This window comes from Lepidochelys kempii, chromosome 1 (assembly GCF_965140265.1).
Source record: "Lepidochelys kempii isolate rLepKem1 chromosome 1, rLepKem1.hap2, whole genome shotgun sequence".
In the NCBI taxonomy this organism is placed as follows: Eukaryota; Metazoa; Chordata; order Testudines; family Cheloniidae; genus Lepidochelys; species Lepidochelys kempii.
This window is the reverse complement of record NC_133256.1, coordinates 290,500,691-290,526,385: the sequence shown is the minus strand read 5'-3', so window position 1 is coordinate 290,526,385 and position 25,695 is coordinate 290,500,691. Positions and strand designations below refer to the sequence as shown.

Below are 25,695 nucleotides of genomic sequence, written 5' to 3'. Positions count from 1 at the left end.
ATGGTACAGTACGACTGTAGCAATCCGTATCGCCTGCCTGCTCACCATAAGACGGTTCAATAGGACTGACTGCAGGGCTAAAGAGAATGACCTGGTCAAGTCACTCCAAATTTAGTCCCTGCGCCCATGTCTGTCCAGGCGCTCCCAGCCAGCGTGGCCAGGAGCATCTCGGACATGACGATGACGGCTACCGGTCGTACTGTACCGTCTGCTGCCACAAGGCAAGGGGTTGCTGCTACTGTGTAGCAAAGCCGTACCGCGTCTGCCAGCACCCAGGAGACATACGGTGACGGTTACCTGAGCGGGCTCCATGCTTGCCGTGGTATGTCGTCTGCACAGGTAACTCAGGAAAAAAGGCACAAAACGATTGTCTGCCCTTGCTTTCACGGAGGGAGGGAGGGAGGGAGGGAGGGAACGGGGGCCTGACGATATGTACCCAGAACCACCCGCGACAATGTTTTAGCCTCATCAGGCATTGGGATCTCAACCCAGAATTCCAATGGGCAGCGGAGACTGCGGGAACTGTGGGATAGCTACCCACAGTGCAACGCTCCGGAAGTTGACTCTAGCCTCGGTACTGTGGAAGCGCTCCGCCGAGTGAATGCACTTAATGCACTTAGAGCATTTTCTGTGGGGACACACACACTCGAATATATAAAACCGATTTCTAAAAAACCGACTTCTATAAATTCGACCTTATTCCGTAGTGTAGACATACCCTTTGTAGTATAGACCAGGCCTAAGTCGCTTTTGAAAATGGGGTATCGGTGTTTTTGAAAATTATTACCCTGTGTCTAAATACATTTCACTGTTGGTTTTTTGTATGGGAAAGAAGTGGCCTCACATGAAATAGCACATTGTAGAGTATTATATGTACTACTAGTGTGCTCACTTTTAGACTAATAAAACTGTAGATGTCCAAAATGTATTTGCAGTAACAAATAAACGTAATGAGTAAATCTGTTACATGGTAGGTTATAAATTCCGTATATAATGAGAATCTAAATAAGAATGTAAAGACACACACTAAGACTGTACACAAATTGTGGACGTATGACAACTTTTCTCAAGCGGCTTCAGTCCTTTAAGAGTGAAAAATTATCACATTTTGTTTTTTAGTACAAAGTAGTAGTTCCGAAAATTGGAAATATACTGGACCTTTGCACAGCACTGTCAACTTTGTCTGGTGTTGCTGCAGATAAGGTAAGACGTTGCTGAGGTAATCATTTATACATAGCCCAATGTTAAATATTTTCAGTGTTTTTAAACCAATTTAAGAGTGACTTAATTTTTTATTTCCTTTTAGATGATAGTGACTGATATATACAATCATAGGTTCCACAGAATATTTGCTATGGATGAAAATTTGAGTAGTATTATGGAACGCGATGACATCTATGTGTAAGTTCAAATAGTCTCTTTTTATTGTCAGGAAATACCTCCATACTGAGTAGGGCTGTCGATTTAATACCAGCTAACTCATGTGATTAACTAAAAAAAATTAATCATGATTAAAAAAATGTATTGCGATTAATCCCAGTTTTAATCGCACTGTTAAACCATAAATACCAATTGAAATTTATTAAATATTTTGGATGTTTTTCTACGTTTTCAAATATATTGATTTCAGTTACAACACAATATGAAGTGTACAGTACTCACCTTATATTATTTTTGATTAAAAATATTTGCACTGTACAAATGATAAAGAAAAGAAATAGTATTTCTGTAGCGATTGTAGTGCAATTTCTTTATTTTGAAAGTGCAATTTACAAATATAGATATTTTTTGTTACAGAACTGCACTCCAAAACAGAACAATGTAAAACTTTAGAGCCTACAAGTCACTCAGTTCTACTTATTCAGCCAATCGCTAAGCCAAACAAGTTTGTTTACATTTACAGGAGATAATGCTGCCCGCTTCGTATTTACAATGTCAATTGAAAGTGAGAACAGGCGTTCGCGTGGTGATTTTGTAGTCCGCTTTGTAAGGTATTACGTACCAGGTATGCTAAGCATTCATATGCCCCTTCATGCTTCGGCCACCATTCCAGAGTCCATGCTTCCATGCTGATGATGCTCATTAAAAAAAAGTGTTAATTAAATTTGTGACTGAACTTGGGGAAGAACTGTATGTCTCCTACTCTTTTATCTGCATTCTGCCATATATTTCATGTTGTAGCAGTCTCGGATGATGACCCAGTACGTGTTGTTCGTTTTAAGAACACCTTCGCCGTAGATGTGACAAAACGCAAAGAAGGTACCAATATGAGATTTCTAAAGATAGCTACAGCATTTGACCCAAGGTTTAAGAATCTTAAGTGCCTTCCAAAATCTGAGAGGGACAAGGTGTGGAGCATGCTTTCGGAAGAGTTAAGAGCAACAGTCCGATGTGGAAACTACAGAACGTGAACCACCAAAACAGAAATCAGCCTTCTGCTGGTGGCATCTGACTTGTATGATGAAAATTAACATGCGTCGGTCCACACTGCTTTGGATTGTTATCGAGCAAAATCCATCATCAGCATGGACACGTGTTCTGGAATGGTGGCCGAAGCATGAAGGGGCATATGAATGTTGAGCATATCTGCTAAATACCTTGCAATGCTGGCTACAAAATTGCCACCTGAATACCTATTCTCACTTTCAGGAGACATTGTAAACAAGAAGCAGGCAGCATTATCTCCTGCAAATGTAAACAAACTTGTTTCTCTTAGCGATTGGTTGAACAAGAAGTAGGATTGAGTGGACTCATAGGCTCTAACGTTTTCCTTTGTTTTATTTTTGAATGCAGTTATTTTTTCTGTACATAATTTATCTACATTTGTAAGTTCAACTTTTATGATAGAGATTCCACTACAGTATTTGTATTGGGTGAATTGAAAAGTACTATTTCTTTTGTTTTTTACAGTGCAAATGTTTGTAATAAAAATAAATATAAAGTGAGCACTGTACACTTTGTATTCTGTGTTGTAACTGAAATCAGTATATTTGAAAATGTAGAAAACATCCAAAAATATTTAAATAAATGATATTCTATTATTGTTTGATTAATTTTTTTAATCACTTGACAGCCCTAATATTAAGTATAAATTTGTGTGGAGTTGGATTTAGTTACAGCTAAATAAATTAATTGCATAGAAGAAACATGCAATAAACAGAAGTCTTGGTTTTCTGTCAGATTCTTCTAAATGACCTTTGTCTTGCCTGCTTTTCTATTTTTTAAGATTTGAAATCGCTATCAACAGAACAGAGGATACAGAGCAAGTCATAATTCCTGTTTGTTTAAGGGAAAAGTATAGACATACCAGTTACAGCCACCATAGTGGTTCTTCGCTGTTTGGTCAGCCTTTTCTTATAACAGTGCCTAGAAACAATACTGAAGATAAACTGTATAACCTTCTGCTGTTGAGAATGTGGTAAGAATATTACTTGAAAATTTTTTTAAATGTAAGTAACAGTAATAATCAGGTTCTGTGGATGATTGCTTTTTATATGCATTGTTAGGGAACTCTGATTAGACTTTAATGGGCAGTTATATTTGTTTTCTGTAAAATAAGACTATTTTTTACTCAAGTTTTTAATCTCTTGAGAGCCAAACTAGACTTGGTTTTAGTTTGATTTTTTTAATGGCATTTATGTCATCCAAAAATAGTGTCATGTTTGAAGGAGGGTGGTTATATTTGGGAGGGAAGAGGTTTTTTGGTTTGGGGTTTGTTTGTGTGTGGAGGGGGCGTTGTTTAATCATGGCAGTTAGGGCTTGTCTACATGGGAAAGTTTCACCTGTTGTACCAGATTAGTTATACTGGGATAGCTCTCCCCGTGGAGACTCTCATTCTGGAAAAGGAACATCCACACAGGGAGTTATTCCGGTAGCTGGATGAGATAGTATCTTTTATTGAACCAACTTCTGTTGGTGAGAGAGACAAGCTTTTGAGCTCACACAAAACTCTTCTTCAGGTATAATTATATCAGTTTAAATTCACACCTTACCTTATGCTGATATAACTTTCTCTTGTAGACATGTCCTCATAGTACAAGGTGTACAAAATTTTTCTATATCTGACCAGTTATATAGACAGTGTGGTTGGGATACTAAAAAAACAGAAACTAATATAGAGCAAAGGAGATAGCACACAGTTAAAAAAACTCTATAGAAAAAGCAAGAAGAAATGTGCTTCAGAAACAGTTTGTTGCAGCAATTGATATGAGTTCACTTTATTCATTTAATGTAACTGTGAATCATGGCAGGAATACAGTACGTTGTAAGAGCATTTACACTACCTACTGTATTTTCAGTGCTCTTATTACTTTACAAGCAAATATTCATCTTAAACAAAACCCAGTGGTATACAAATGTTCATTATTATTTTCAATTGCTTATTTTAGCCGATATGTGAAAACATGTACTGAAAGTGAAGACACTGAAGGATCCCTACACTGCTGTAAGGACCATGGTATCAATGGTAATGGCCCAAATGGAATACATGAAGAAGGATCCCCAAGTAAGGCTTGAATAGTTACACTTGTTTAATATTTTGAGTTCAGTGTAAGATTCATACTTTAATGCCTTTCTGCCCCAATTACGTAATTCTCCCTTTTTCCTCTTGATTCTAACCACCACCCTCAAAGCCACCACATTAAGTCTGTATCACTGCAGGCAAGCTTAAGCTAAAGGCAGTATTAAAAACGGATGTGAGGAGTGTTCATTGTAGCACTTCCAGTTCTCACTTAGCCAGATTTGACTCCCTGGCTGTCAGGATAATATATTGCTACTAGACCACCAGGCTGGCCCCCCAATTTGTTTTAAAATTGTCATTTTGGAGGCTTAAAAGCCTTGATATTTAAACTTTCTTTTGAGTGGTGTAGCTACTTTAAGCTTCAAATTTACTGAACTCAGCAGGACTGTTATTTTTCTTCTTTTAACTTTTAAGGCAATTTGTTCAAGAGACAGTAATTGCAAGGAACTTAGCAGAATTTGAGTGGCGGTGACCTGTTAGCTAGGAGTTAAACTCTTTAAAATGTGGTATCACGTTTCCTTTTGCTGGTTGGACTCTTAGCATGTTCACAGACATCTGGGTTCAAAAGAGGAAAATATTTTTGTCATAAATCTAGAGAGAGTTTAGTTGAACATTCCAGTGTGTGCTGAAAGCATGAGGAAAATGAAAAGAGGAGTGTGTGAGAACACTGGCTGAAGGGGGAAACATTAAAATGAAATTGAAAATGGTGGTGGTACATACGTAAAGTTGTGTATAGAGTGAGGATGGGTCCTTTCCAATTTGTAAGAAACTGTCTTCAACTATGGTATATGTGGAAGGAGACCATGTGAGGTACTTACCAGAAAATCAAAAAGCCCCAAGTCCTGTAGAGTATAACAAACATCTTACCCTTCAGTCTAGATTTTGCTGGTTTTCCTAATTTCAATAACAATGCAAAACTTTCTAGTAGGAGGAAAAATGCAGCACCTTAAAATGCTGCCTAAATAGAATGCACTGTCAGATTTGTTGAATTACACCCTATTTCGTTAGGTGAAATGGAGACAGATGAACAAGATGATGAATCCAGCCAGGATCAGGAACTTCCCTCAGAGAATGAAAACAGCCAATCAGAAGACTCAGTTGGAGGAGACAATGATTCTGAAAATGGATTGTGTACTGAGGAAACTTGCAAAGGTCAACTACTCATGGGACACAAAAAACGATTGTTTACATTCCAGTTCAACAATTTAGGCAGTACTGACATCAACTATATCAAAGATGATACCAGACATATTAGATTTGATGATAGGCAACTCAGGCTTGATGGTAAGTCATTGGGGGATGGGTTTGGTTAAATTTGATCACAATGTTTTTTGTGTTTCTGGTACCATTTCCTTGAACGGCTCTGCCTTCTGTTGGTAGGCTACTCATGTTTTTTTCCCAGTGCATACATGTATGTACCTATGTGCTTATAGTCTGTCTTCAGGAAAATATATATATCATCTCTTGTTCGAGCCAACGAACATTGTTCAGCTTGACATTGCAAGCTGTTGATTTTTAGAAACACATAACTTTCACACATTTTAATGAAACCAAATTTTTGATTTTCTTAAACTTGTACCAACGGTTATTTTAGTTTATTTTGATTAGTAATCGCTACAAATTAAACATACTTTCAGATAATAAATGTATTTTTGAGGGGAACATGTGTTTTCCTTCTTAGAAAGATCTTTTCTTGCTTTGGATTGGGATCCTGAAATGAAAAAAAGATACTTTGATGATAATGCAGCAGAGGTAAGGCATTTATTTTACACTTCTTTTTCAGCAATTACTAAACTTTTATCATGCAAATATATGATTTAATGCACTATTTATGTGAAGTGTAGATTTCTAGAAATATTTCAAAGAAAGAGTAGAAAGATATAGTACATTTTGTAATAAATTACTTTACCATAAAAGAAACCCCTTATATCTAACAATTTAGGTGATCTGAGGCTTACTAATTTAGAAAAATAAATCTAAAACATGTGAAACTTAATTACATTTGAACACATTTTGAGCAGTTTTCCATATTTAGGAGCTTGTAGGTACTGTTCATAGTAAGACGATATCACTAAAATGAGTTTTATTTCATTTGTTCTCTTAACTCAAGAAATACTTCTCTTTAGGATTTTGAAAAACATGAAAGTGTGGAATATAAACCTCCAAAAAAGCCTTTTGTGAAATTAAAAGATTGCATTGAACTGTTTACAACAAAGGAGAAACTAGGTGCTGAAGATCCATGGTAAGAGCAAAAATGAAACTTGATGTGCTGAACTAGTTCTGTAGACAGTGTGTTTCAAACTGTGGTCCATGGAGCACTTGCTGGTGAGCTGCAGATTGCTCACATGGTACTTGCAGTCCTTATTCCATCTGCTAAACTGCATGAAAACACAACTAAGGATACATTACATATTTTCTTTACTATGTAAGCAATTTCTGTAACTGCTACTGGAATGTTATATGATTGCATATGGGAAGGGAAACAGTCCATGCTATCATGAATAGGAGGGGAGCTGGTCTGCATTATGAAATCATTCGAGAACCACTCCTGTGCAGATTTGTAGTGCAGTGATGAGAATGAGTATGGTTCTAGCTGAGATTGAAAAGTTTATCATATATTAAACTTTTTCTACACAAACGCTTATTGTGTGTTTATGTTTATATATGAAAAGCTTTGGTTCACTTAAAATTTTCCATTAGCGTGAGAGAGTCTACTTGTTCTAGTGATGTCTCTGCAACTGGTAGAATATTTCAGACCAGTTGGACTTTTTAAATGTACCGGCTGCGTATATTAGGTGTAGTATTGTTGAATTTTTTCAAACCAATGTATGTATTATAAACTGCTGTTCTTCTATAAGGGGACATCTGAATATTCTCAGTTGTGAGATTTTTCCCCCAGTACCAATGAGCTTTGGGGATCTTTTAGAAAGCAGTTCCCATTGGAACCTCATGAGAGCCTCTTCACAGCACCAGATGTTCAAGAGGCTCCGCAAGTGGCCACCTCATTTCTTCCTTCCTTTCTTCAGCTAGCTTCACTGTGTAACCAGAGAACCGTTTTTTTTTTTTTTTTTTTTTAAAACCTAAAATCTCCTGTTAGCTTGTTGCTGTTATTAGTTTGGATTGTGTTCAGGTATAGTTTCTAGATCATTGTGCAGTTTGAATCCCAGGGAGACTCTGTTCCAGGGCATCCTGTCCAATTCAGAAGACCCAGACTAGAGGGGAAAAAAACCTTTTTAAGCAGTGTATTTGATGCCCCCGCACTTACCTGAAATCAAATATACAAAATTGCTCTTGACCTGCCGCATGTGAGGCCATTTTCCAGTTTGTTGCTCAGCATGTAAGGCCTTTACAGCTCAAACTGAGGAGGACAGGCACTCTCTATTTTAGGACTTTCTCACAGTGGCAGCTTTACACATCAGAACCTGGGATCTGCTCTTTGGTCGGAGCTTGTCCTGGCCCCATGCAGAGACAAGAGTAGATTTTCATTGGATTTGAAGCAGTCCAAAATGGGGGGAAAGAAGCTTTTGGTCCTGTGATCCTCAGTTTTATCTGGTTTAAAGTCGAAAGAAATCTGAATCCAGTTTCATACCTGCTCTGACAACAAGGAGTCAGGGCTGCATTATCTGAATCGAAGTGCTATAGTCTTGATTGATCTGCTAGTGTTTTGTTGGTGCTTCCACATAAACACAAACTGGCCAGCGCTGTCAGGGCAGGTCTTGGGAAGTACGGGTACATGAATCTCCTGGATTAATCATCAGATATCCTTACTCCAAAATGGGATGGTCTTGGTTCACTTAATCTTGCAGCTTAGATCATGGGACACTGACCTCTGCAATGGTTCAGAGTATCTTGTAGCAGTCAAAGAAAAAAACCACATTGAAATGTTACACCTAGAAATGGAAAAGGTTTTCTCTGTGGCAGCAGATTAGTGCCTATCTCTGTGCTGTGCTCTACTTAATGTATTATGGACTGTTTAATATAGCTGAAGTTTCTTTGCCTCTTCATATAATCAAAAGTTATTTGTCTACCATCTCAACATACCACACACTCTCATAGACTCTTCAAACATCCCACCACATGGAGAGCATGTCCTGATGGGAGATGTCAACTCAACGCTTGTCATAGTTAATGACTGTGACCTTTGAAACTTTGGGGAAAGTCCACTTTATTCCATTAGTCACTAACAGCTTTCTGAATCAAAATTATAACTTCAAGAAAGGTGAGAGACTTGCAGGCTTTGATGGCTGATCGTCCCTTTGCCATATTCCAAAGGCACAAAGTTGTCATGATCATGCAGGTTCATCCAAGATGCTTATCTTTAAATAAATAAATAAATAAACTGACTGGTTCCATCTAAACCAGACTATGTAATATCCTGGTTTTCTTTCCAAAATGTCATTCTCAACAGGGAAAGGTAGATGCCCACACCCTCAATGTTAAGAGGGCTTTGAGGTTTTTAATTGGATAAAACTAATTTTTATATAGGAAGTTACCTGAACTTTTTGTGTATCTTTTGGAAAGCAGTGTAAAAAGAATGTCATTTCCGCTTAGAGCCTATCAAAATGCACATATGCTGACCATGGCTTTTTTTCTCTTTCCCTCTTTCGGCTGGGAAGTTGGTACACTTGTTTTTCTTTAAGCTAGATTGTATTTTTAATGTATATCAAAGGCACCCAGAGGGTTTTTAAACATTTCCTAGAATCTAAATTAAAAATTAAAATTGCCCTTTGGCTTTGGTATCAGCACCTGGTAGCCTTGGAGCTCAGGCTTGTAGGGCTAAAGCAACATCATTGACCTGCTTCAGCAAGGATTCCATCATAGAAATATTCAATATTCTACCTGAAGTTTTCTTTATGCAGCACCATTCTCTTAATTTGTCATCTTGATGTGATGTTTGTTTTGGGAGGGCAGTTCTGCAGTCCTTTCTAATTAGAACTTAGCCTGCCTTCCTAGCAGTTATACTGTTACTTACATTTGCCTAAGTGGAAATATGCGGAGGCTGCTTCAAAGAAAAGATTATTTTTCATGATTCTTACCTGCCCCACCTTCCCTACTTCTTTGGAATTATATTCTCTCAAAGATTCAGAAGACGGAACCAAGGCAGCTAGGGATTTCACAGCCTCTTATCTCTGTTACAAATGTCCATTGCTGTTAGTGGGAGCTTTTGTGGTCGCAGTGGTAACTGCATTTCTTGAATGCTCTAAGTTCAATGGCAGTGGGGTGGGAGCATATCCCCCAAGTGTGGATGTGAGAAGTGACACTTGAAGAACCACAGTTACTGGTAAGTAAGCTCTTTCTTTCCAGATGCTCATAACTTGCTGAAATTTTCCATATTCCTTCAGCTTCTTTTGAGTTCAGAAGGTTAAATTTTTTCTGCTTTAAAAAAACCTATAAAGACCAGCACCAAGGCATATTATATAGTATCTTTGCTATTTGACTTTTTTCCTTTATGTTTATATTTCAAATATTAAAAATAAGTCTTGATCCCTGGAATGCTTGAGCACCCACAGCTCACATTAATTTCAAGAGCGCTATCTTTCAGGTTCAGGCCGTTAAACAGTGAACTGAAGGTTTACACATTCAGCTTCCAACCTGATATATCTTTCTTGTTGGTGATACACTTCAACACCTGCACTCTTTACGAATGCTAAAGTGACTGTCTTTCTTTTAGGTATTGTCCAAACTGTAAAGAACATCAGCAAGCAACCAAAAAGTTAGATTTGTGGTCACTGCCCCCAGTACTGGTAGTACATCTAAAGCGCTTTTCTTACAGCAGATATATGAGGGACAAGCTGGATACATTGGTTGATTTTCCAATAAAGTAAGAAAAACTTTTGAATTGAAATATTTAAATGTTAGCCTTCACATTTCTAACATGCCTGACATTTTGAGATTAAATTAAATACGTTTTAATTAAGAGTTATATACAATGGGTCCATGCTTAATTTGCAAAATATGTTAGTTCAGATTTACAGATCAAGTCAAGCACTAATGGGGAAAAAGCAATACTCCTGAGCAGAAGACCTAGAAAATGTAGGCTGTGGGAGGGAGGACTGAGTAACATGAAACAAGTAAAATAGTCAGATAGGTGTGAAAAATAATTCACTGAGTGGCATTGGGCAAAGGACTCTGGAAGGAGATGTTTGACTTTGACAGCTACAGGTTAATGTATGTTAAGGTACCGTATACAGGCAGTTGAACAAAGTGGAAGCCAGGACAGGTGTGTGTTTGAAGCTAACTTATGTTTACATTATTTTTTATGTAAATTTGAGAATAGAGAAGGGTGTGTATGTACAAACTCTGATCCCATACCTGTTATAGATCAGAAGAGAGAGAGAGCATGTGCACTCCCAACCTTTCCAATATTGTGTCAATTGTGTTTTCCTGTATATGAGGCTTTGTGCCACTGTTTGGCTCCAGTAGGATAGATTTTAAAATAAAAGGGCCCGAAGACAACACTCAAATGTTAAGCAGCAGTTGGAAAAAAACATTAACATAATATGAGTTTTTCTTTAAACAGTGACTTGGATATGTCAGAGTTCCTCATTAATCCAAATGCAGGGCCTTGCCGCTATAATTTGATTGCTGTGTCCAACCACTATGGAGGAATGGGAGGAGGGCATTGTAAGTTAATTTTGAACACCATCATTTTACTTACTAACTTTCTTTTCATGTTTTATTTTGACTCTTTATTAGCACTAAAACTGACTCTGATTAATCAGCTGCATTTTTTAAAAATGGCCAAAGGGCAAAAAAAAAACCAAATCCATGTCATTTAATTCTGTTACTTGAAATGTGTACACTAGTTGAATACAAATATCTATTTGAGATGAGCTTTTGAGAATAGTGTTAAGTTCTTTTGAAATTTGTGTTGGCTGAGTCTGTCATGGAAGGGACATATTTATGCTCCAAAAAGCACTACAGTGCTGTAATATAACTCGCTTTGCCTTCCTGGTCTGAGATTTTATATGCAATTATGCCTCTCATTCAAAGGGAGGAGAGGAATGAAGAGGTGGGTAAAAGCCTCTAAGATCCTTTATTCTGGCTGACTGCCCTTTCCTTTAAACACTCTTTTTGATAAGGTGAAAGCTAAATTGGCATATGCTTTTCTTGCTGTTAATGGGGTGAAAAAATACCTAAACCTGGAATACTTGGGTCAACATAATGAAAAAGAAAAAGGCTGGTTGGAAGTATGAATCTTATAGCAATGATATGGCTACTGTTAATAAGTTTATACCATATTATCTATAAGAAGATTCAAAAGTCATACGTTCGATGAGGACCAGCTTGGATCCTCTATAGATTTATTTTGCTCAGTTGCCAAAGTTCTTATGTTAACATGCTTCTTTTGGGTCCTAGATACTGCTTTTGCAAAAAATAAAGATGATGGAAAATGGTACTACTTTGATGACAGTAGTGTATCAACTGCATCTGAGGACCAAATAGTGGCAAGTATCCTTGTTTTTTTATTTGTGTAAGGGACAGTGCAAATACACACAAGTTTTTGTTTACATTTCAAAAACCAGCAGATTTCAGCAGAAGTCTGAGGACTGTTTGCATGTTTGTTATATTTTAAGCGTAGCAACAGCTATCTACCTGTCTTAAGGTAATGGTTCAAACTCTTGCTCAGCAAACTTTGCCCTGTTTATTAAATTCTACCTTTAAAACACTCTCCCACCCCAAACTAGCAAGCCAGAGCTCACCTCTCTTGTGAGAAAGCAACTGCAAAGAGGGAAGAAAAGGACATGTGTCTAATATTAATTAATGCGGGGGGGGGGGAGGGACACCATTGAAACCTTAAAGGGATTTTGAAAAATGTTCAGATATAATGTTGCATTTATACTAGGGCTGTCGATTAATCACAATTAACTCATGCAATTAACTTTGTTGAGTTTTAATCGCGCTGTTAAACAATAGAATACCAATAGAAATTTATAACATATTTTTGGATGTTTTTCTACATTTTCAAATATATTTATTTCAATTACAACACAGAATATAAAGTGTACAGTGCTCACTTTATATTTTATTACAAATATTTGCACTGTAAAAATGACAAACTAAAGAAATAATATTTTGCAATTTACCTCATACAAGTACGGTAGGGCAATCTCTTTGTTGTGAAAGTGCAACTTATAGATGTAGATTTTTTTTTTGCGACCCCCAGTTTGAGAGCCAGTGTTATAGACGAGACAGAAAAACATTTTTGCTTTACCACGTTATATCCGAATTCGTGTTATATCGGGGTAGAGGTGTATTTAAAATTTGGAAAACATCCAAAAATATTTTAAATAAATGGTATTCTCTTGTTTAACAGTGTGATTAGTCACAATTAAGTTTTTTTAATCGCTTGACAGCCCTAATTTATACATTATATACATTTACTCTACTTTGCATGTTAACGGAAAATGTTTTTAGTGTTTTTGTTCACTAGGATTGTTTTCTGAGCATTTCATATTATCCCATTTAGACTTATAAGTGTAGACATAATGTTGAACTTATGACACCAGACTGTGATGTCAAATATATGATTATTTACTATAGCATCCACGTGGAAAGAGCTGCTCTCAGAAAGAGAGAGTGCACACATTCATTACTAGACAACAGAACTAAATAATACTTGCCAAATTCATTTGTCTGATTTCTCCAGGTTGTTTTTCAGTGTGACGTGATGCCATTAAACTAAGGGTGTCAGCTTTGACAACACTGAACATTTCTTAAAATAATATGGTAAAATCCCTGGAGCTGCCATAAATTTGATTAGACATTTCCTCTGGTGCTTTCTTGAGTTCCGTTAATCTTGTCCTTGTTTGTTTGAGTCACAGCAATTAGGATTTAGTGCTAAAAGAAAAGGAGTACTTGTGGCACCTTAGAGACTAACCAATTTATTTGAGCATAAGCTTTCGTGAGCTACAGCTCACTTCATCGGATGCATACTGTGAAAAGTGTAGAAGATCTTTTTATATACACACAAAGCATGAAAAAATACCTCCTCCCAGTGCTAGAAATTTCAACAGTCTATCCAGGCAACTCATCATATATATAATTTATAGTGATCTCCAATTGCTAAATTCTAGGTTCCTTATGCAAACGTTGAAGATGTTCAAAATTGGCCATGTAAGTGAGTTAGGTGCTAAATTTTCTTAGTTAAAATCCCATTACTTCTTGACCAAAACAACACAGGATGGGAGAGAATCGAGACACTTGTATGCAGAGGGGTCATTTTAATGTGTCAATTGGCTTATTTCTGCATGGTATTCATTTCTGCCTTGCTTGGTAATTCTTCATTTGTTATATTTGATTTAATGTAGCCAGGAGGGTGGGGGAAACTTGATTCTTTGTTTGCTGTTGTATACTCTGACACCGGCATTGTGACACTACAGTAGTTTGTCAGAGCAAACTGCAGTGATATAGGGCATATGTTTATACTGATAAATATGGCTTCTTTGTGGGGGTGGAATTTAAGTTAACTATAAACTTATTCAAATTTCCTCCCCTACCCATCCCAAAAAATTGTACTGAGCTGTGAATGAATCTTGTTTCCTAGAAAATCCAACACTCCCAACATAAAACAATTACATACTTACAATCATGGAAGGCTAATAAAGGTAGCACTCGTTGTTAGAGACACAAGGTGGGTGAGGTAATATCTTTTATTGGACCAACTTCTGCAGGTGAGAGACACGTGCTTTCAAGTTTACACCAAACTCCTCTTCAGGTCTGGGACACTAACTCAGGCCAGGTCAACACTGCAGACCTATATCAGTATAACTACGTTGCTCAGGGGTGTGAAAAATCCACACCCCACGCAACATAGTTTTTATGACCTAACCCCCATGGAGACAAAGCTATGTTGATGGGAGAGCTTGTCCCAAAAAGCAAAAGATTTGCCTTTGATGATCATTAAGGTAGTAACTGTTTGTTTTTTCTTGTTTGACAGTCCAAAGCAGCATATGTGCTCTTCTACCAGAGACAGGACACTATCAGCGGAACTGGGTTTTTCCCTCTTGATCGGGAAACTAAACAAGGTGCTTCAGCTGCCACAGGCATCCCGTTAGAGAGTGATGAAGACAGCAATGAGAATGATATAGAAAATGAAAATTGTATGCACACTAACTAATAGAAGACCTAGAAGCCATAAAAAGAAAGACTTTCTCATTGGAGATATCTATAGAAAGAATGAAATTGCCCACCAAATTAAAAATAAAATCTGAGATGGGGAATTTCAGATAACAGAATGTAAATCCTTTATTGCATTTTAACATGTGCAGTACTTGAAGTGAAACACAATGAAAACTTTAACAGAAATTGTCTCTAATACATTTACAGTCTTGTATTCACAAGCTATCTATAGGATATCACAAATAAACCCCTTTTAAGTTTTCTGCTGCTGTTTTGATGAATTATGTTTTCTTCATTTGGGATGTGAGTTAATAACTAAAATGTTAAATTTGTGGACTTTGGTCATTTATTTTCTTAGTATTACGAGAATACTACGGTGGAGAGCCTAGTTTTTGGATGATTTTATTCATGTATATTAGGCTGTCACATATACTACTATTATTTAGCTAGTACATGTGGCATAAATATGAGCAGTAGTATTCCTGAAACACCAAATTTTCAAGTTTCTCCCTAGAAATTAATGTTGACCAATTGTAAACTCAATCATGATAGAAGAAAATATCTTGAAAAGGTGTTCTAACCTTTTGTGGTATAGTTAAACATCCAGAATATTATGTTCATCTTACTGCTGCTGTGGAACAGGTTCTGGATTTCATGCTGAATTAACAAACATTTTTCAATTAAATGTAAGTATCCCTTGTTCCTTGTTGGATCTACTAGGTTGACATTATAATTCCTGTTATCTTGCTTATAAGACATGCATAACTTTAATCTGGTGTCACTCCAAAATTTAAAATTGTGCTGTAAGTTCCCCGCCCATGTGGGTAATTTGGCAGCTTTCAAACTACTTTGTAATAGGGACAAATTTAATAGTATTCTGTATCCATAGTAATGACTGTGCGTCAGGCTTAGATAAAAGAATTTTTTCCACATAACTTGCCTTTAAATTGTTAATGAACAATTGGTTTTAAAGGTAGGTCTGTTAATTTTCTTTGTGTGTTCCTGATGGAATTCACCATAGCCTTACAGCTTTTCTCAAAAGGTAACTTATTATAGGAGAATTGACATTTGCATGTTCAAGAGTCAGAACCTGTACAGTATATAAAGCATACAAACCTTGAATTGGATTTTAGTTAACCATGTTCAAGGGTCCAGGATGCCAAAAATAAGTGTGACAGTTTGAAACATTTTTAATTTGCTGCTTTCCCTTTGATCTAGTTGAACAAATGTATTGTTGATTTGTATACAATACTGCCTTCGATAGGCACTCTTAAGTGTGGGAGCACACTTCACATATCTACTACCTGAAAAATTGCTTTGTGTCCCACTGTTATGAAAAGCAAAAAGTATGATGTTCTTCACTTGAACTAATCGAATACAATAGGTTATAAATTGTGTATTGTAAATAAAAGTTCACTCTGTGAGTGCACATTTTGGTAAATTATTTATTTATGTTAGCATTAAAAAGTTTAAAAAAATTGCATTTGACCAGGATATAAATGAGGTATGTTGGACATGGCTTTGCATTATACCTTGATATTAAAGCTGGTGTTTCATCCTGGTATTTTAAAGCTGCTTTCTGAGTTTTTTTTAATGTAAACTAACCTCCTGCATGACAGAGGTTAAAATTTTGTCTGCACTTGAGTTCACTTGGGTTTACATTTCAATTGCGCATGTTTATTTATACAGATTTCAATAAAGCTATTCAAGGCCTTATTTAGTCTTTCAGTTTCTTACTAAAAAAAAAAATCTTGCCAGAAGGTTTTGCTTAATGGGTAGATGACCAAATGCTACCAGAACCTACATAATCCTTGGTTACAACATAGTCATTAATAGCTAATCATAATAAGATGTGTGGTATTTCCAGACCACCGGTGGAACATGTGAAATGACTTGGTTTTTTTCTGTCATCTATCTAGCTCCAAAAGGCAATAAGATAAATTCTTAGTTAATATGTCACATGATGTAAGAAATCTTAATCACTACATCTTTATAAAGATGGTCACTAAACATGTAGTGTTTCAACTGTAATAAAGAATAATTAGCACTCCAAAATAAGGTGCCATCTTAAGTTTGGCATAAGTTTGAGACATAGGAAATGTAGCTCTAATCCTGAATGCATGAGAAAAGCTAGTTTGAGTTGTAACATTTGGAAAAATATGTTGCTTTAACTATTTCATTTAAATAATGTTTAAACATATTTTTCAGGTACTGAACTTCAAGCTTATGAGAAAAACCTAAATCTGTAGCCTTCACTTACTGCCTCCATTGCTGGTGGTAAATTTCAACCTCTGATGGAAAATATTGCTTACTTTTTGCAATGTTTCTAAAGATGTTGCTTATTTTCAGCAACATTCCTATATGTTGCCTCTGATAACTGAAAAAGCCCCATATCATTATTCTAGTAGTATGAGAAGTGGGCTTGCATTCAGGAGACCTAGATTCCTAACTCTGTCACTTTTCTCCCACCCAGTCCTTAGATTTACTTCGTGCCAGTCCTTGTTTGGCACATCTGGAGTTTTTTGGAATCTTTTTTTCCCTTTGCCTTGAAAAACATTTCTGTGAATATCACCAGTGTAGTGGCTATTGAAAAATATGCAACAGTGGCTTCAAAATGTTTTCTTAGGCTGGGACATAGACAGAAATTATTTGATCTCATCTGTTTTGGGCCATGAATAGCTGGACTGCTGTACATGTTCCCAAATTGGAAGCTTATGGGTACCTGTGTATTTCCTTCTGCTACGCTGAGCAGTCATTAGTCACAGATCAGGATCGGTCCAGTCCCTTGGACTTTTTGACGTATTAGCATTTATGTATAGTAGTTTTGTTTGTTAATTTTAAGAGCTAACTTTGGAAACATTCATTTTTCTGGCAAACAGGCTGTGGCCAAGTAGAAGGGGTTTCCAGGTAACATAGGCTGTGTTTTGTATGCAGAGGGGCTTGCTCTGCAGCAAGTGAGATTTAGGAGATATTAGGAAAAGATACTAGGAAAAACTTTCTAACTATAAGGGTAGTTAAGCTCTGGAATAGGTTACCAAGGGAGGTTGATGACTTCTCAAGGTCCCTTCCAGCCCTACATTTCTATGATTCTATGACTTAAGCAACTTAAGTGTGTTTTTCCAGGAGCACTTGCCATGTTGTCAAGTTGCCATGTTAGTAGTTTAAAAGAATGATTAGAAACAAAATTTCAGTATTTTTGCTTTCAAGGTGGCACGAAGTAAATCTAAGGACTGGGTGGGAGAAAAGTGACAGAGTTGGGAATCTAGGTCTCCTGAATGCAAGCCCACTTCTCAGACTACTAGAATAATGATATGGGGCTTTTTCAGTTATCAGAGGCAACATATAGGAATGTTGCTGAAAATAAGCAACATCTTTAGAAACATTGCAAAAAGTAAGCAATATTTTCCATCAGAGGTTGAAATTTACCACCAGCAATGGAGGCAGTAAGTGAAGGCTACAGATTTACAGATAATGTATAGCTCTACGTTATGCTAAAGGTTTGTTTATTAAGACTCACATAAAACTTTGTGAAGTTAGGCTAAGAAGGATCTTATGTTAAAAACAGATTTTAAATTACTTAGAGTGAAAATATATATAAAGGTGGTAATCTGTTTTTGCAAATGCTTAAATATATATGCTTATAGTCAGGGAGTATTATATTTGCACCACCTGCAAAATGTAGGAAACGCCCTAAGGTTGTGCTTGTCCTCTATGTAACTCAGACAGAGAACAAAGGTTTAAAAAAACCCTAAAAAGTTCAAGTGCCAAATTGAGTGTGAGAAACAGAACCAGCTTCTTTTCTCACAATTTACAAAAAGCAAGAGATAAGATCAATAAGAGTACAGCATACTAAAAAAATAAATAAATAAAAGTAGAAAGTTAGGAAGGCAAAGAAAGGCGCAACCAGTTACCAAAAGATAGCTTCAGTGTGACAAAGTAGGAAGCTTCCGTGAATCATGCTAAACACAGACAGGCGACCTCTTCCAAAAACAGCTAAAATAACTTGTCATAGATCTTGTATGTTCAAATGCTTTGCTATTTACCTTGCTAATTTTAATGCCTTTACAAACGCCTTCCTTTCTGATATTTCTTTAATAGCTAACCACTGGTTTATTCTTCCTTATTTTCTTTCTTCTCTTTAATTATGCTATTGTTAAGCAGGTTTAAAACAAAGTTTTATCCTAAAATTTATAATTGATCTAAATTATAGGATTTAAATCCTAACAATGTACTGATGTCTAATTCAGTTATTTAGTTTGGAGAGGACCCTGGTGACCGAATGCTGCAGCCACCTCCACTGACTAGCAACCTTTGGTGCGACACAGGCTGGCCTTGTGTCTCCAGAGGCACTGCCAGAGCCCCTGAGGAGACTGCATGGTGCAGGGCGCCGATCCCTGCTGGCAACGCTAGCGCAAACACCAAGGCGGCACATTTCACTGCCATTGGTAACAGCTATTCAGGAGCAACAGCTGGGTGCTGCAGGGAGGGGCTGCTGCCCCCACCAATCTCCGCCCATTCTTTGGAGGCTGTCATAGCCACAAAAAACTCCACTGGTGGTTGCATTGGAGAAATGCTGTTCTAAAATAACTCAATTGCTATTTCAAATATCCAAAATACCAGTTTCTTGAGTAATTTGGGATCAATAACCCCACATCTTAATGACGATGATGTAAAATTAATTGTATTTCCATGGCCAGTCTGCTATATATTTATTCTATTTTGTATTTGCCTATGTTTAATCCTTCCAGATAAGTATTTGTTAGGTTGGCAGCTGTCCACTCAATAGGTTACCAGGAAGGAAATGTTAATAAGGAACTCCTGCATATACTGGAATATTTTGTATATTGTGATGAATCCAGGATTTGAAGAGTCCCTCCAACAGCTTGTTGCTCTGTTAAGGAACATTTGTATATATCTAAGCGTGATGTGATTGGCATCGTGATTCCAGTCTGTGGATATGCTTGACTAGATGAAGAGTCCAACAAGATCAGTGAGTTAGCCACTACTGTGTCTTGCCTGACTCACCAAATAGCATAATCTAGCTGTGAGGATAACCTGTAATATGAAGGGAACACGACTGTGTGGTACCTAATCGCAAAAGCTACCAATATGGCTTTCTAACATGTCCAGTTATTAACAACTTCCGTTTTACAACTCTAGGAAAAACTACCATTGAGCACAGTTATTACTACTGTCTCAATTTGGAAAAAAGAAACCACAATTGATAGTACTTCAAAAGAAACAAATCTTGACCAATATGTTCCCCAATTCAAGATCCACATAAATCCTTTAATTCTAAATTTTAAGATGTTATAAGATAAAAAGAATACTCATGTTATTTAATTAGTAAGAGTATGACCCAGTCCAAGGAACAATTGAAAGTCTAATTCAAAATGGTAATCCTGAAGTATCGATAATTCCCATGCAGTTAAAGATACAATTTTCTTGTGTTAATATTATTATACTGTATTAATTCTGTTTTGTCACTTACCTTAAGGCAGTTTTTTTGCTTTTGCACTATTATTTGTATTAACTGGAGCTACTAAACGAACATTTCAAATCACACCAAAGATTAATGAGGTAAAGGTGTTGTCATAATAAACTATTAGAGTGACAAGATGTTATTACGGTGAGGAGGAGGGTTTTAACACACAGTCCTAAAGCTCTATGTGATACTAAAGAATTGTTAATCAAGACTCCTATGAAGCTTTGTGAAGTTAAGCTAAAAAGCTGCTAATAAATGTCAGCAAAAACATTTTACATTGCTTATAGAGGGGAAAATATATCTAAAGTAGGGCTGTCGATTAATTGCAGTTAACTCGCGCAATTAACTCAAAAATCAATCACAATTAAAAAAATCGCAGTTTTAATCGCACTGTTAAACAATAGAATACCAATTGAAATTTATTAAATATTTTGGATGTTTTCCTACATTTTCATATACATATATTGCATTCTGTGTTGTAATTGAAATAAAAGTATTTTTGTTACAAATATTTGCACTGTAAAAATGATAAAAAAAAAATTTTTCAATTCACCTCATACAAGTACTGTAGTGCAATCTTTGTTGTGAAAGTGCAACTTACAAATGTAGATTTTTTTGTTACATAACTGCACTCAAAACCAAAACAATGTAAAACGTCAGCGCCTACAAGTCCACTCAGTCCTACTTCTTGTTCAGCCAGTCACTCAGACAAACAAGTTTGTTTACATTTACATTCTTATTTACAATGTCACCAGAAAGTGAGAACAGGCATTTGCATGGCACTTTTGTAGCTGGAGTAATGCAAGGTATTTACGGGCCAGATATGCTAACCATTCGTATGCCCCTTCATGCTTTGGCCACCATTCCAGAAAACATGCTTCCCTGCTGATGACGCTTGTTAAAAAAAATAACGTGTTAATGAAATTTGTGAATGAACTCCTTGAGGGAGAATTGTATGTCCCCTGCTCTGTTTTACTAGCATTCTGCCATATATTTCATTGTAAAGCAGTCTCGGATGATGACCCAACACGTTGTTCATTTTAAGAACAGTTTCACTGCAGATTTGACAAAACGCGAAGAAGGTACCAATGTGAGGTTTCTAAAAATAGCTACAGCATTCGACCCAAAATTTAAGAATCTGAAGTGCCTTCCAAAATCTGAGAGATTTCAGAAGTCTTAAAAAAGCAACACTCCTATGCAGAAACTACAGAACCCGAACCACCAAAAAAGAAAATCAACCTTCTGCTGGTGGCATCTGACTCAGACGATGAAAGGGAACGTGTGTCGGTCCGCACTGCTTTAGATTGTTATCGAGCAGAACCTGTCATTAGTATGGATGCATGTCCTGTGGAATGGTGGTTGAAGCATGAAGGGACACATGAATCTTAAGTGCATCTAGCGCGTAAATATCTTGCGATGCCGGCTACAACAGTGCCATGAGAACACCTGTTCTCGCTTTCAGGTGACATTGTAAACAAGAAGCGGGCAGCGTTATCTCCTGCAAACATAAACAAACTTGTTTGTCTGAGCGAATGGCTGAACAAGAAGTAGAACTGAGTGGACTCGCAGACTCTGAAATTTTACATTGTTTTATTTCTGAATGCAGTTTTTTTCAACATAATTCTACATTTGTAAGTTCAACTTTCATGATAAAGAGCTTGCACTACAGTACTTATATTAGGTGAACTGAAAAATACTATTTTTGGTTTTTTACAGTGCAAACACTTGTACTCAAAAACAAAAGTGAGCACAGTACACTTTCTATTCTGTACTGTAATTGAAATAACCATATTTGAAAATGTAGAAAACATCCAAAAATATTTAAATAAATGGTATTCTATTATTTAACAGTGCAATTAATCATGCAATTAATTGCGTGATTTTTTTACTTGACAGCTTTAATCTAAAACTAATCGGCTTTGCAAACTTATTGTTGCAACTGCTTAAACAGAACTGACTACAAGCATATATATCTTAGTAACAAATTGTTATAAAATTGTAATCAAAAGCATAAAGTGTAACTGCAAAAAGGAAAATAGTTAATTAAGAAAAACTGTCTCTGTTGGCCAAAACTCATGTGACCTTTTGTACTCTGGAAATTTGGAGTGTATTGTATGTAACTATTTAGTCAACTAACAGCAAGGTAGACATTTGATAGTAAGTGGACAATAAAAATTTAGAGAGACAAGGTGGATCCAATGTTTTATTGGATCAACTTCTGTTGGTGGAAGAGAAAAGCTTTCGAGCAGGTCCTGAAGAAGAGCTCTCTGAAGCTCAAAAGCTTTTCTCTTCCACCAACAATAAAATAAATGGTCCAATAAAAGATATAACCTCAGCCTCCTTGTCTCATTCATATTCTGGGACCAGCACAGCTACAACAACACTGCAAACAATAATACCTGACAGAGTTAGCTGCAAATTTAATATAAAATAAACAAGGAGGGAGGGGGGCATAAAGACCTGTAAATTTGGCCCAGTGCAAGTACATAGCCAGGTAGCCCCAGAGGTTGGTAAGTAATTGCCTTTCTCTGCTGTGCTGACATTTTCTTTGGTCAGGACAATCTGACTTGAATAAACCAAATTGGGCTTAACAACTTGATGTCTCAGGAATCAATTATCTAACAAGAACCCATTTATTACAAAGACAAATCCAAGGATATATTAAATATACTTAATGATATAGCAGTTAGTCAAACACTAAGTTTACAAACATGTGCTCACTGTGTATTTCACTTCCAGCTTCAGAACTCAGATCTAAATGTGGACTTACATTTGCTGGAACAAGCTATCCATGAATACTTGATCACAAGAGACACTACCAGTTAGTACTGAAGAGAGGAACTTAGAGTTGCTTTTCAGAATAATCTACAATACAAAACAAATATTTAGTTTAGATTTGTATTAGTTACAGCTAAGGAGGCACTCGTCATCTTGATAGTTATATAAGGGACAGAGTAGAAAAAAGCAGCTATAAAATACAGTAGAACTTTGCTAATTTTACTTCATACTAACAAAATAGACTGGGAGTCAGAAGACAGATTCTTTTCCCATGTCTGCCACAGCTTTCTTTGTGATCAACAGCAAATCACTTAAGGTCTGGTTTTTCAGAGGTATCCATCACCCACAGTTTTCATTGACTTCGGCTGCAAGTGGTTGGATGCACAGCATCTCTGAAATCAGCCCATTAGTCTCTAACAATCCTCCATAAAACAGGGATAATATCTACTTCACAAGCATGCTGTGAAGTTTGTAAAGTGCTTTGAGATCCTCAGATGGAAGTCACTTAGGGTAGCAGGGCAAAGTAATTAAGTGGCAAGCATAAGCTCAACAATTCTTTCAGAAAAATAATCATACATCCCACTTTTGAGCCAAGATCTAAGAGCAAATTACTAACATGCTCTGAATTTACAAAGAATTAGTTAAATTAACAAAGTAAATGACACAAGAACATTGTGAATTTAATACTAAAAATAAATTATATTTGTCAATATAAACAAACATTTTAATGCAATATTTTGATTTCCTTTTACTATTTTTGCTATACAACATCTTTAGCCCACTTTATCCATGTAATATACTAGGAACCTTTACCAAGTAGAGACTGCAGCCCTCTACTATAGCATCTCTGGACAGAAATTCCATGCTTGAAAAATAAAGAGGATAGCAAATGAGGATGGTGACACTTGTTGGTGATTAGGTATGCATCACCTCAGGAAGAGATGCAGAGATAAAATTTCTAGACACCATAAATAACTGCTTCATGGAGCAGATCATCCTAGAACCTACAAGAGAGGAGAGGTAATTCTTGATAGCACAGGATCTTGTCCAAGAGCTGAAATGCTCAGTAGTCGTGACCATAATGTAATTAAATGTAACATCCTTGTGGGGGGGGGACACCAAAGAAACCAGCAACAGTAGCATTTAACTTCAAAAGGGGGAACTACACAAACATGAAGCTATTAAATGGAAATTAAAAGGAACAGCCACAAGGGTGAAATGCCTGCAAACTGCATGAAGACTATTTAAAAGCCACCGTACTAGAGGATCAAACTAAATGTATACCCCAAATGTAAAAAAAGAGGACCAAAAAACTGCCACCATGGCTAAACAGCAGAGTAAAAGAGGTGATTAGAAGCATCCTTTTAAAATTGGAAGTAAAATCCGAGGGAGGAAAATGGAAAGGAGCATAAACTCTGGCAAGTCAAATGTAAAGTATTATAAGGCAGGCTAAGACGACTTTGAAAAGCAACTAGAGAAAGACACAAACTAACAGCAATATATATTTTTTTTAGTACATCAGAAGCAGGAAGCCTATTAACTAGTCAGTGGAGCCACTGGAGGATCAAGGTGCTAAAGGAGCACTCAGGACAAGGCCGTTGCAGAGACGTTAAATGAATTTGAATCAGTCTTCACTGCAGAGGATGTGGGGGAGATTCCCACACCTGAGCCATTCTTTTTAGGTGACAAATCTAAGAAACTGTCTCAGCTTAAGGTATCAATAAGAGGAGGGTTTGGAACAAATTGATAAAATTAAACGGGAGTAAGTCACAGGACTAGATGGTATTCACCCAAGAGTTCTGAAGGAATTCAGATATGAAATTGCAGACTCCTTACTGTGGTATGTAAACCATCACCTAAATCAGCCTCTATGTCTGAAAGGTAACTAATGTTGTACCAATTTTTAAAAGGGACTACAGAGCCAATTCTGGCAATTACAGGCCAGTAAGCCTAACTTCAGTAGCAGGCAAATTGTTTGAAACTATATTAAAAAACAGAATTATCAGACACATAGATGAACATGATTTGTTGGGGAAGAGACAACATGGCTTTTGTAAAGGGAAATCAATCTATTAGAATTCTTTGACGGTGTCAACAAAACATGGACCAGGGTGATACAGTGTACTTGGACTTTCAGAAAGCCTTTGACAAGGTCCCTTATCAAAGACTCTTAAGTAGAATAAGCCGTCATGGGATAAAAGAGAAGGTCCTGTCATGAATCAGTAACTGGTCAAAAGATAGGAAAAAAAGGGTAAGAATCAATGATCAGTTTTCACAGTGGAGAGAGGTAAATAGAAAGGTCCCCCCCAAGGATCTGTACTGGGACCAGATCTGTTCAATATATTCAAAAATGATCTAGAAAAAAGGGCTAAAACAGTGTGGTGGCAAAGTCTGCAGAATATACAAAATCACTCAAGATAGTTAAGTCCAAAGCAGACTGCAAAATGTTACAAAGGAATATCGCAAAACTGTGGGTGACTGGGCAACAAAATGACAGATGAAATTTAAATGTTGACAAATACAAAATACTGTACGTTGGCCAATGTACATAGCAGAGGGGTATTGCTGGCACATGATGGCATATATCACATTGGTAGATGTGCAGGTGAATGCAGGCCATCATGTGCCAGCAATGCCCCTCTGCCATGTATATTGGCCAAATCGGACAGTCTCTATGTAAAAGAATAAACGGACACATCAGACATCAAGAATGATAACATTCAAAAACCAGTCGGAGAACACTTCAATCTCCCTGGTCACTCAATTACAGACCTAAAAGTCGCAATACTAC

The 25,695-nt window shown here is 36.7% G+C and overlaps 1 protein-coding gene and 1 long non-coding RNA gene across 9 annotated transcripts in view; one reads left to right on the top strand and one right to left on the bottom strand.

Annotated features, from left to right (window-relative positions):
* Positions 1–16,212, top strand: part of USP15 (ubiquitin specific peptidase 15) — a 136,921-nt gene extending 120,709 nt beyond the window's left edge. For 7 of the 8 annotated variants that reach the window (XM_073327929.1, XM_073327930.1, XM_073327928.1 and 4 more), the window contains 11 exons: positions 1,120–1,203; positions 1,307–1,401; positions 3,227–3,418; positions 4,389–4,504; positions 5,528–5,803; positions 6,201–6,271; positions 6,646–6,761; positions 10,191–10,340; positions 11,040–11,143; positions 11,879–11,967; positions 14,460–16,212. In XM_073327929.1, the coding sequence (XP_073184030.1) occupies positions 1,120–1,203; positions 1,307–1,401; positions 3,227–3,418; positions 4,389–4,504; positions 5,528–5,803; positions 6,201–6,271; positions 6,646–6,761; positions 10,191–10,340; positions 11,040–11,143; positions 11,879–11,967; positions 14,460–14,639 (1,473 nt within the window). In that variant the 3' untranslated portion in view covers positions 14,640–16,212. Of the gene's footprint in view, positions 1–1,119; positions 1,204–1,306; positions 1,402–3,226; positions 3,419–4,388; positions 4,505–5,527; positions 5,804–6,200; positions 6,272–6,629; positions 6,762–10,190; positions 10,341–11,039; positions 11,144–11,878; positions 11,968–14,459 lie in introns of those variants that run through there. The other variant, XM_073327932.1, reaches the window with a different exon arrangement.
* LOC140905168 (uncharacterized) overlaps positions 4,111–25,695 on the bottom strand; it is a 36,998-nt gene continuing 15,413 nt past the window's right edge. The window contains exons 2-3 of the long non-coding RNA XR_012156774.1: positions 22,897–22,991; positions 4,111–6,230 (exon numbers count right to left, since the gene is read on the bottom strand). This is a non-coding gene — a long non-coding RNA (uncharacterized lncRNA). The remainder of the gene's footprint in view (positions 6,231–22,896; positions 22,992–25,695) is intronic.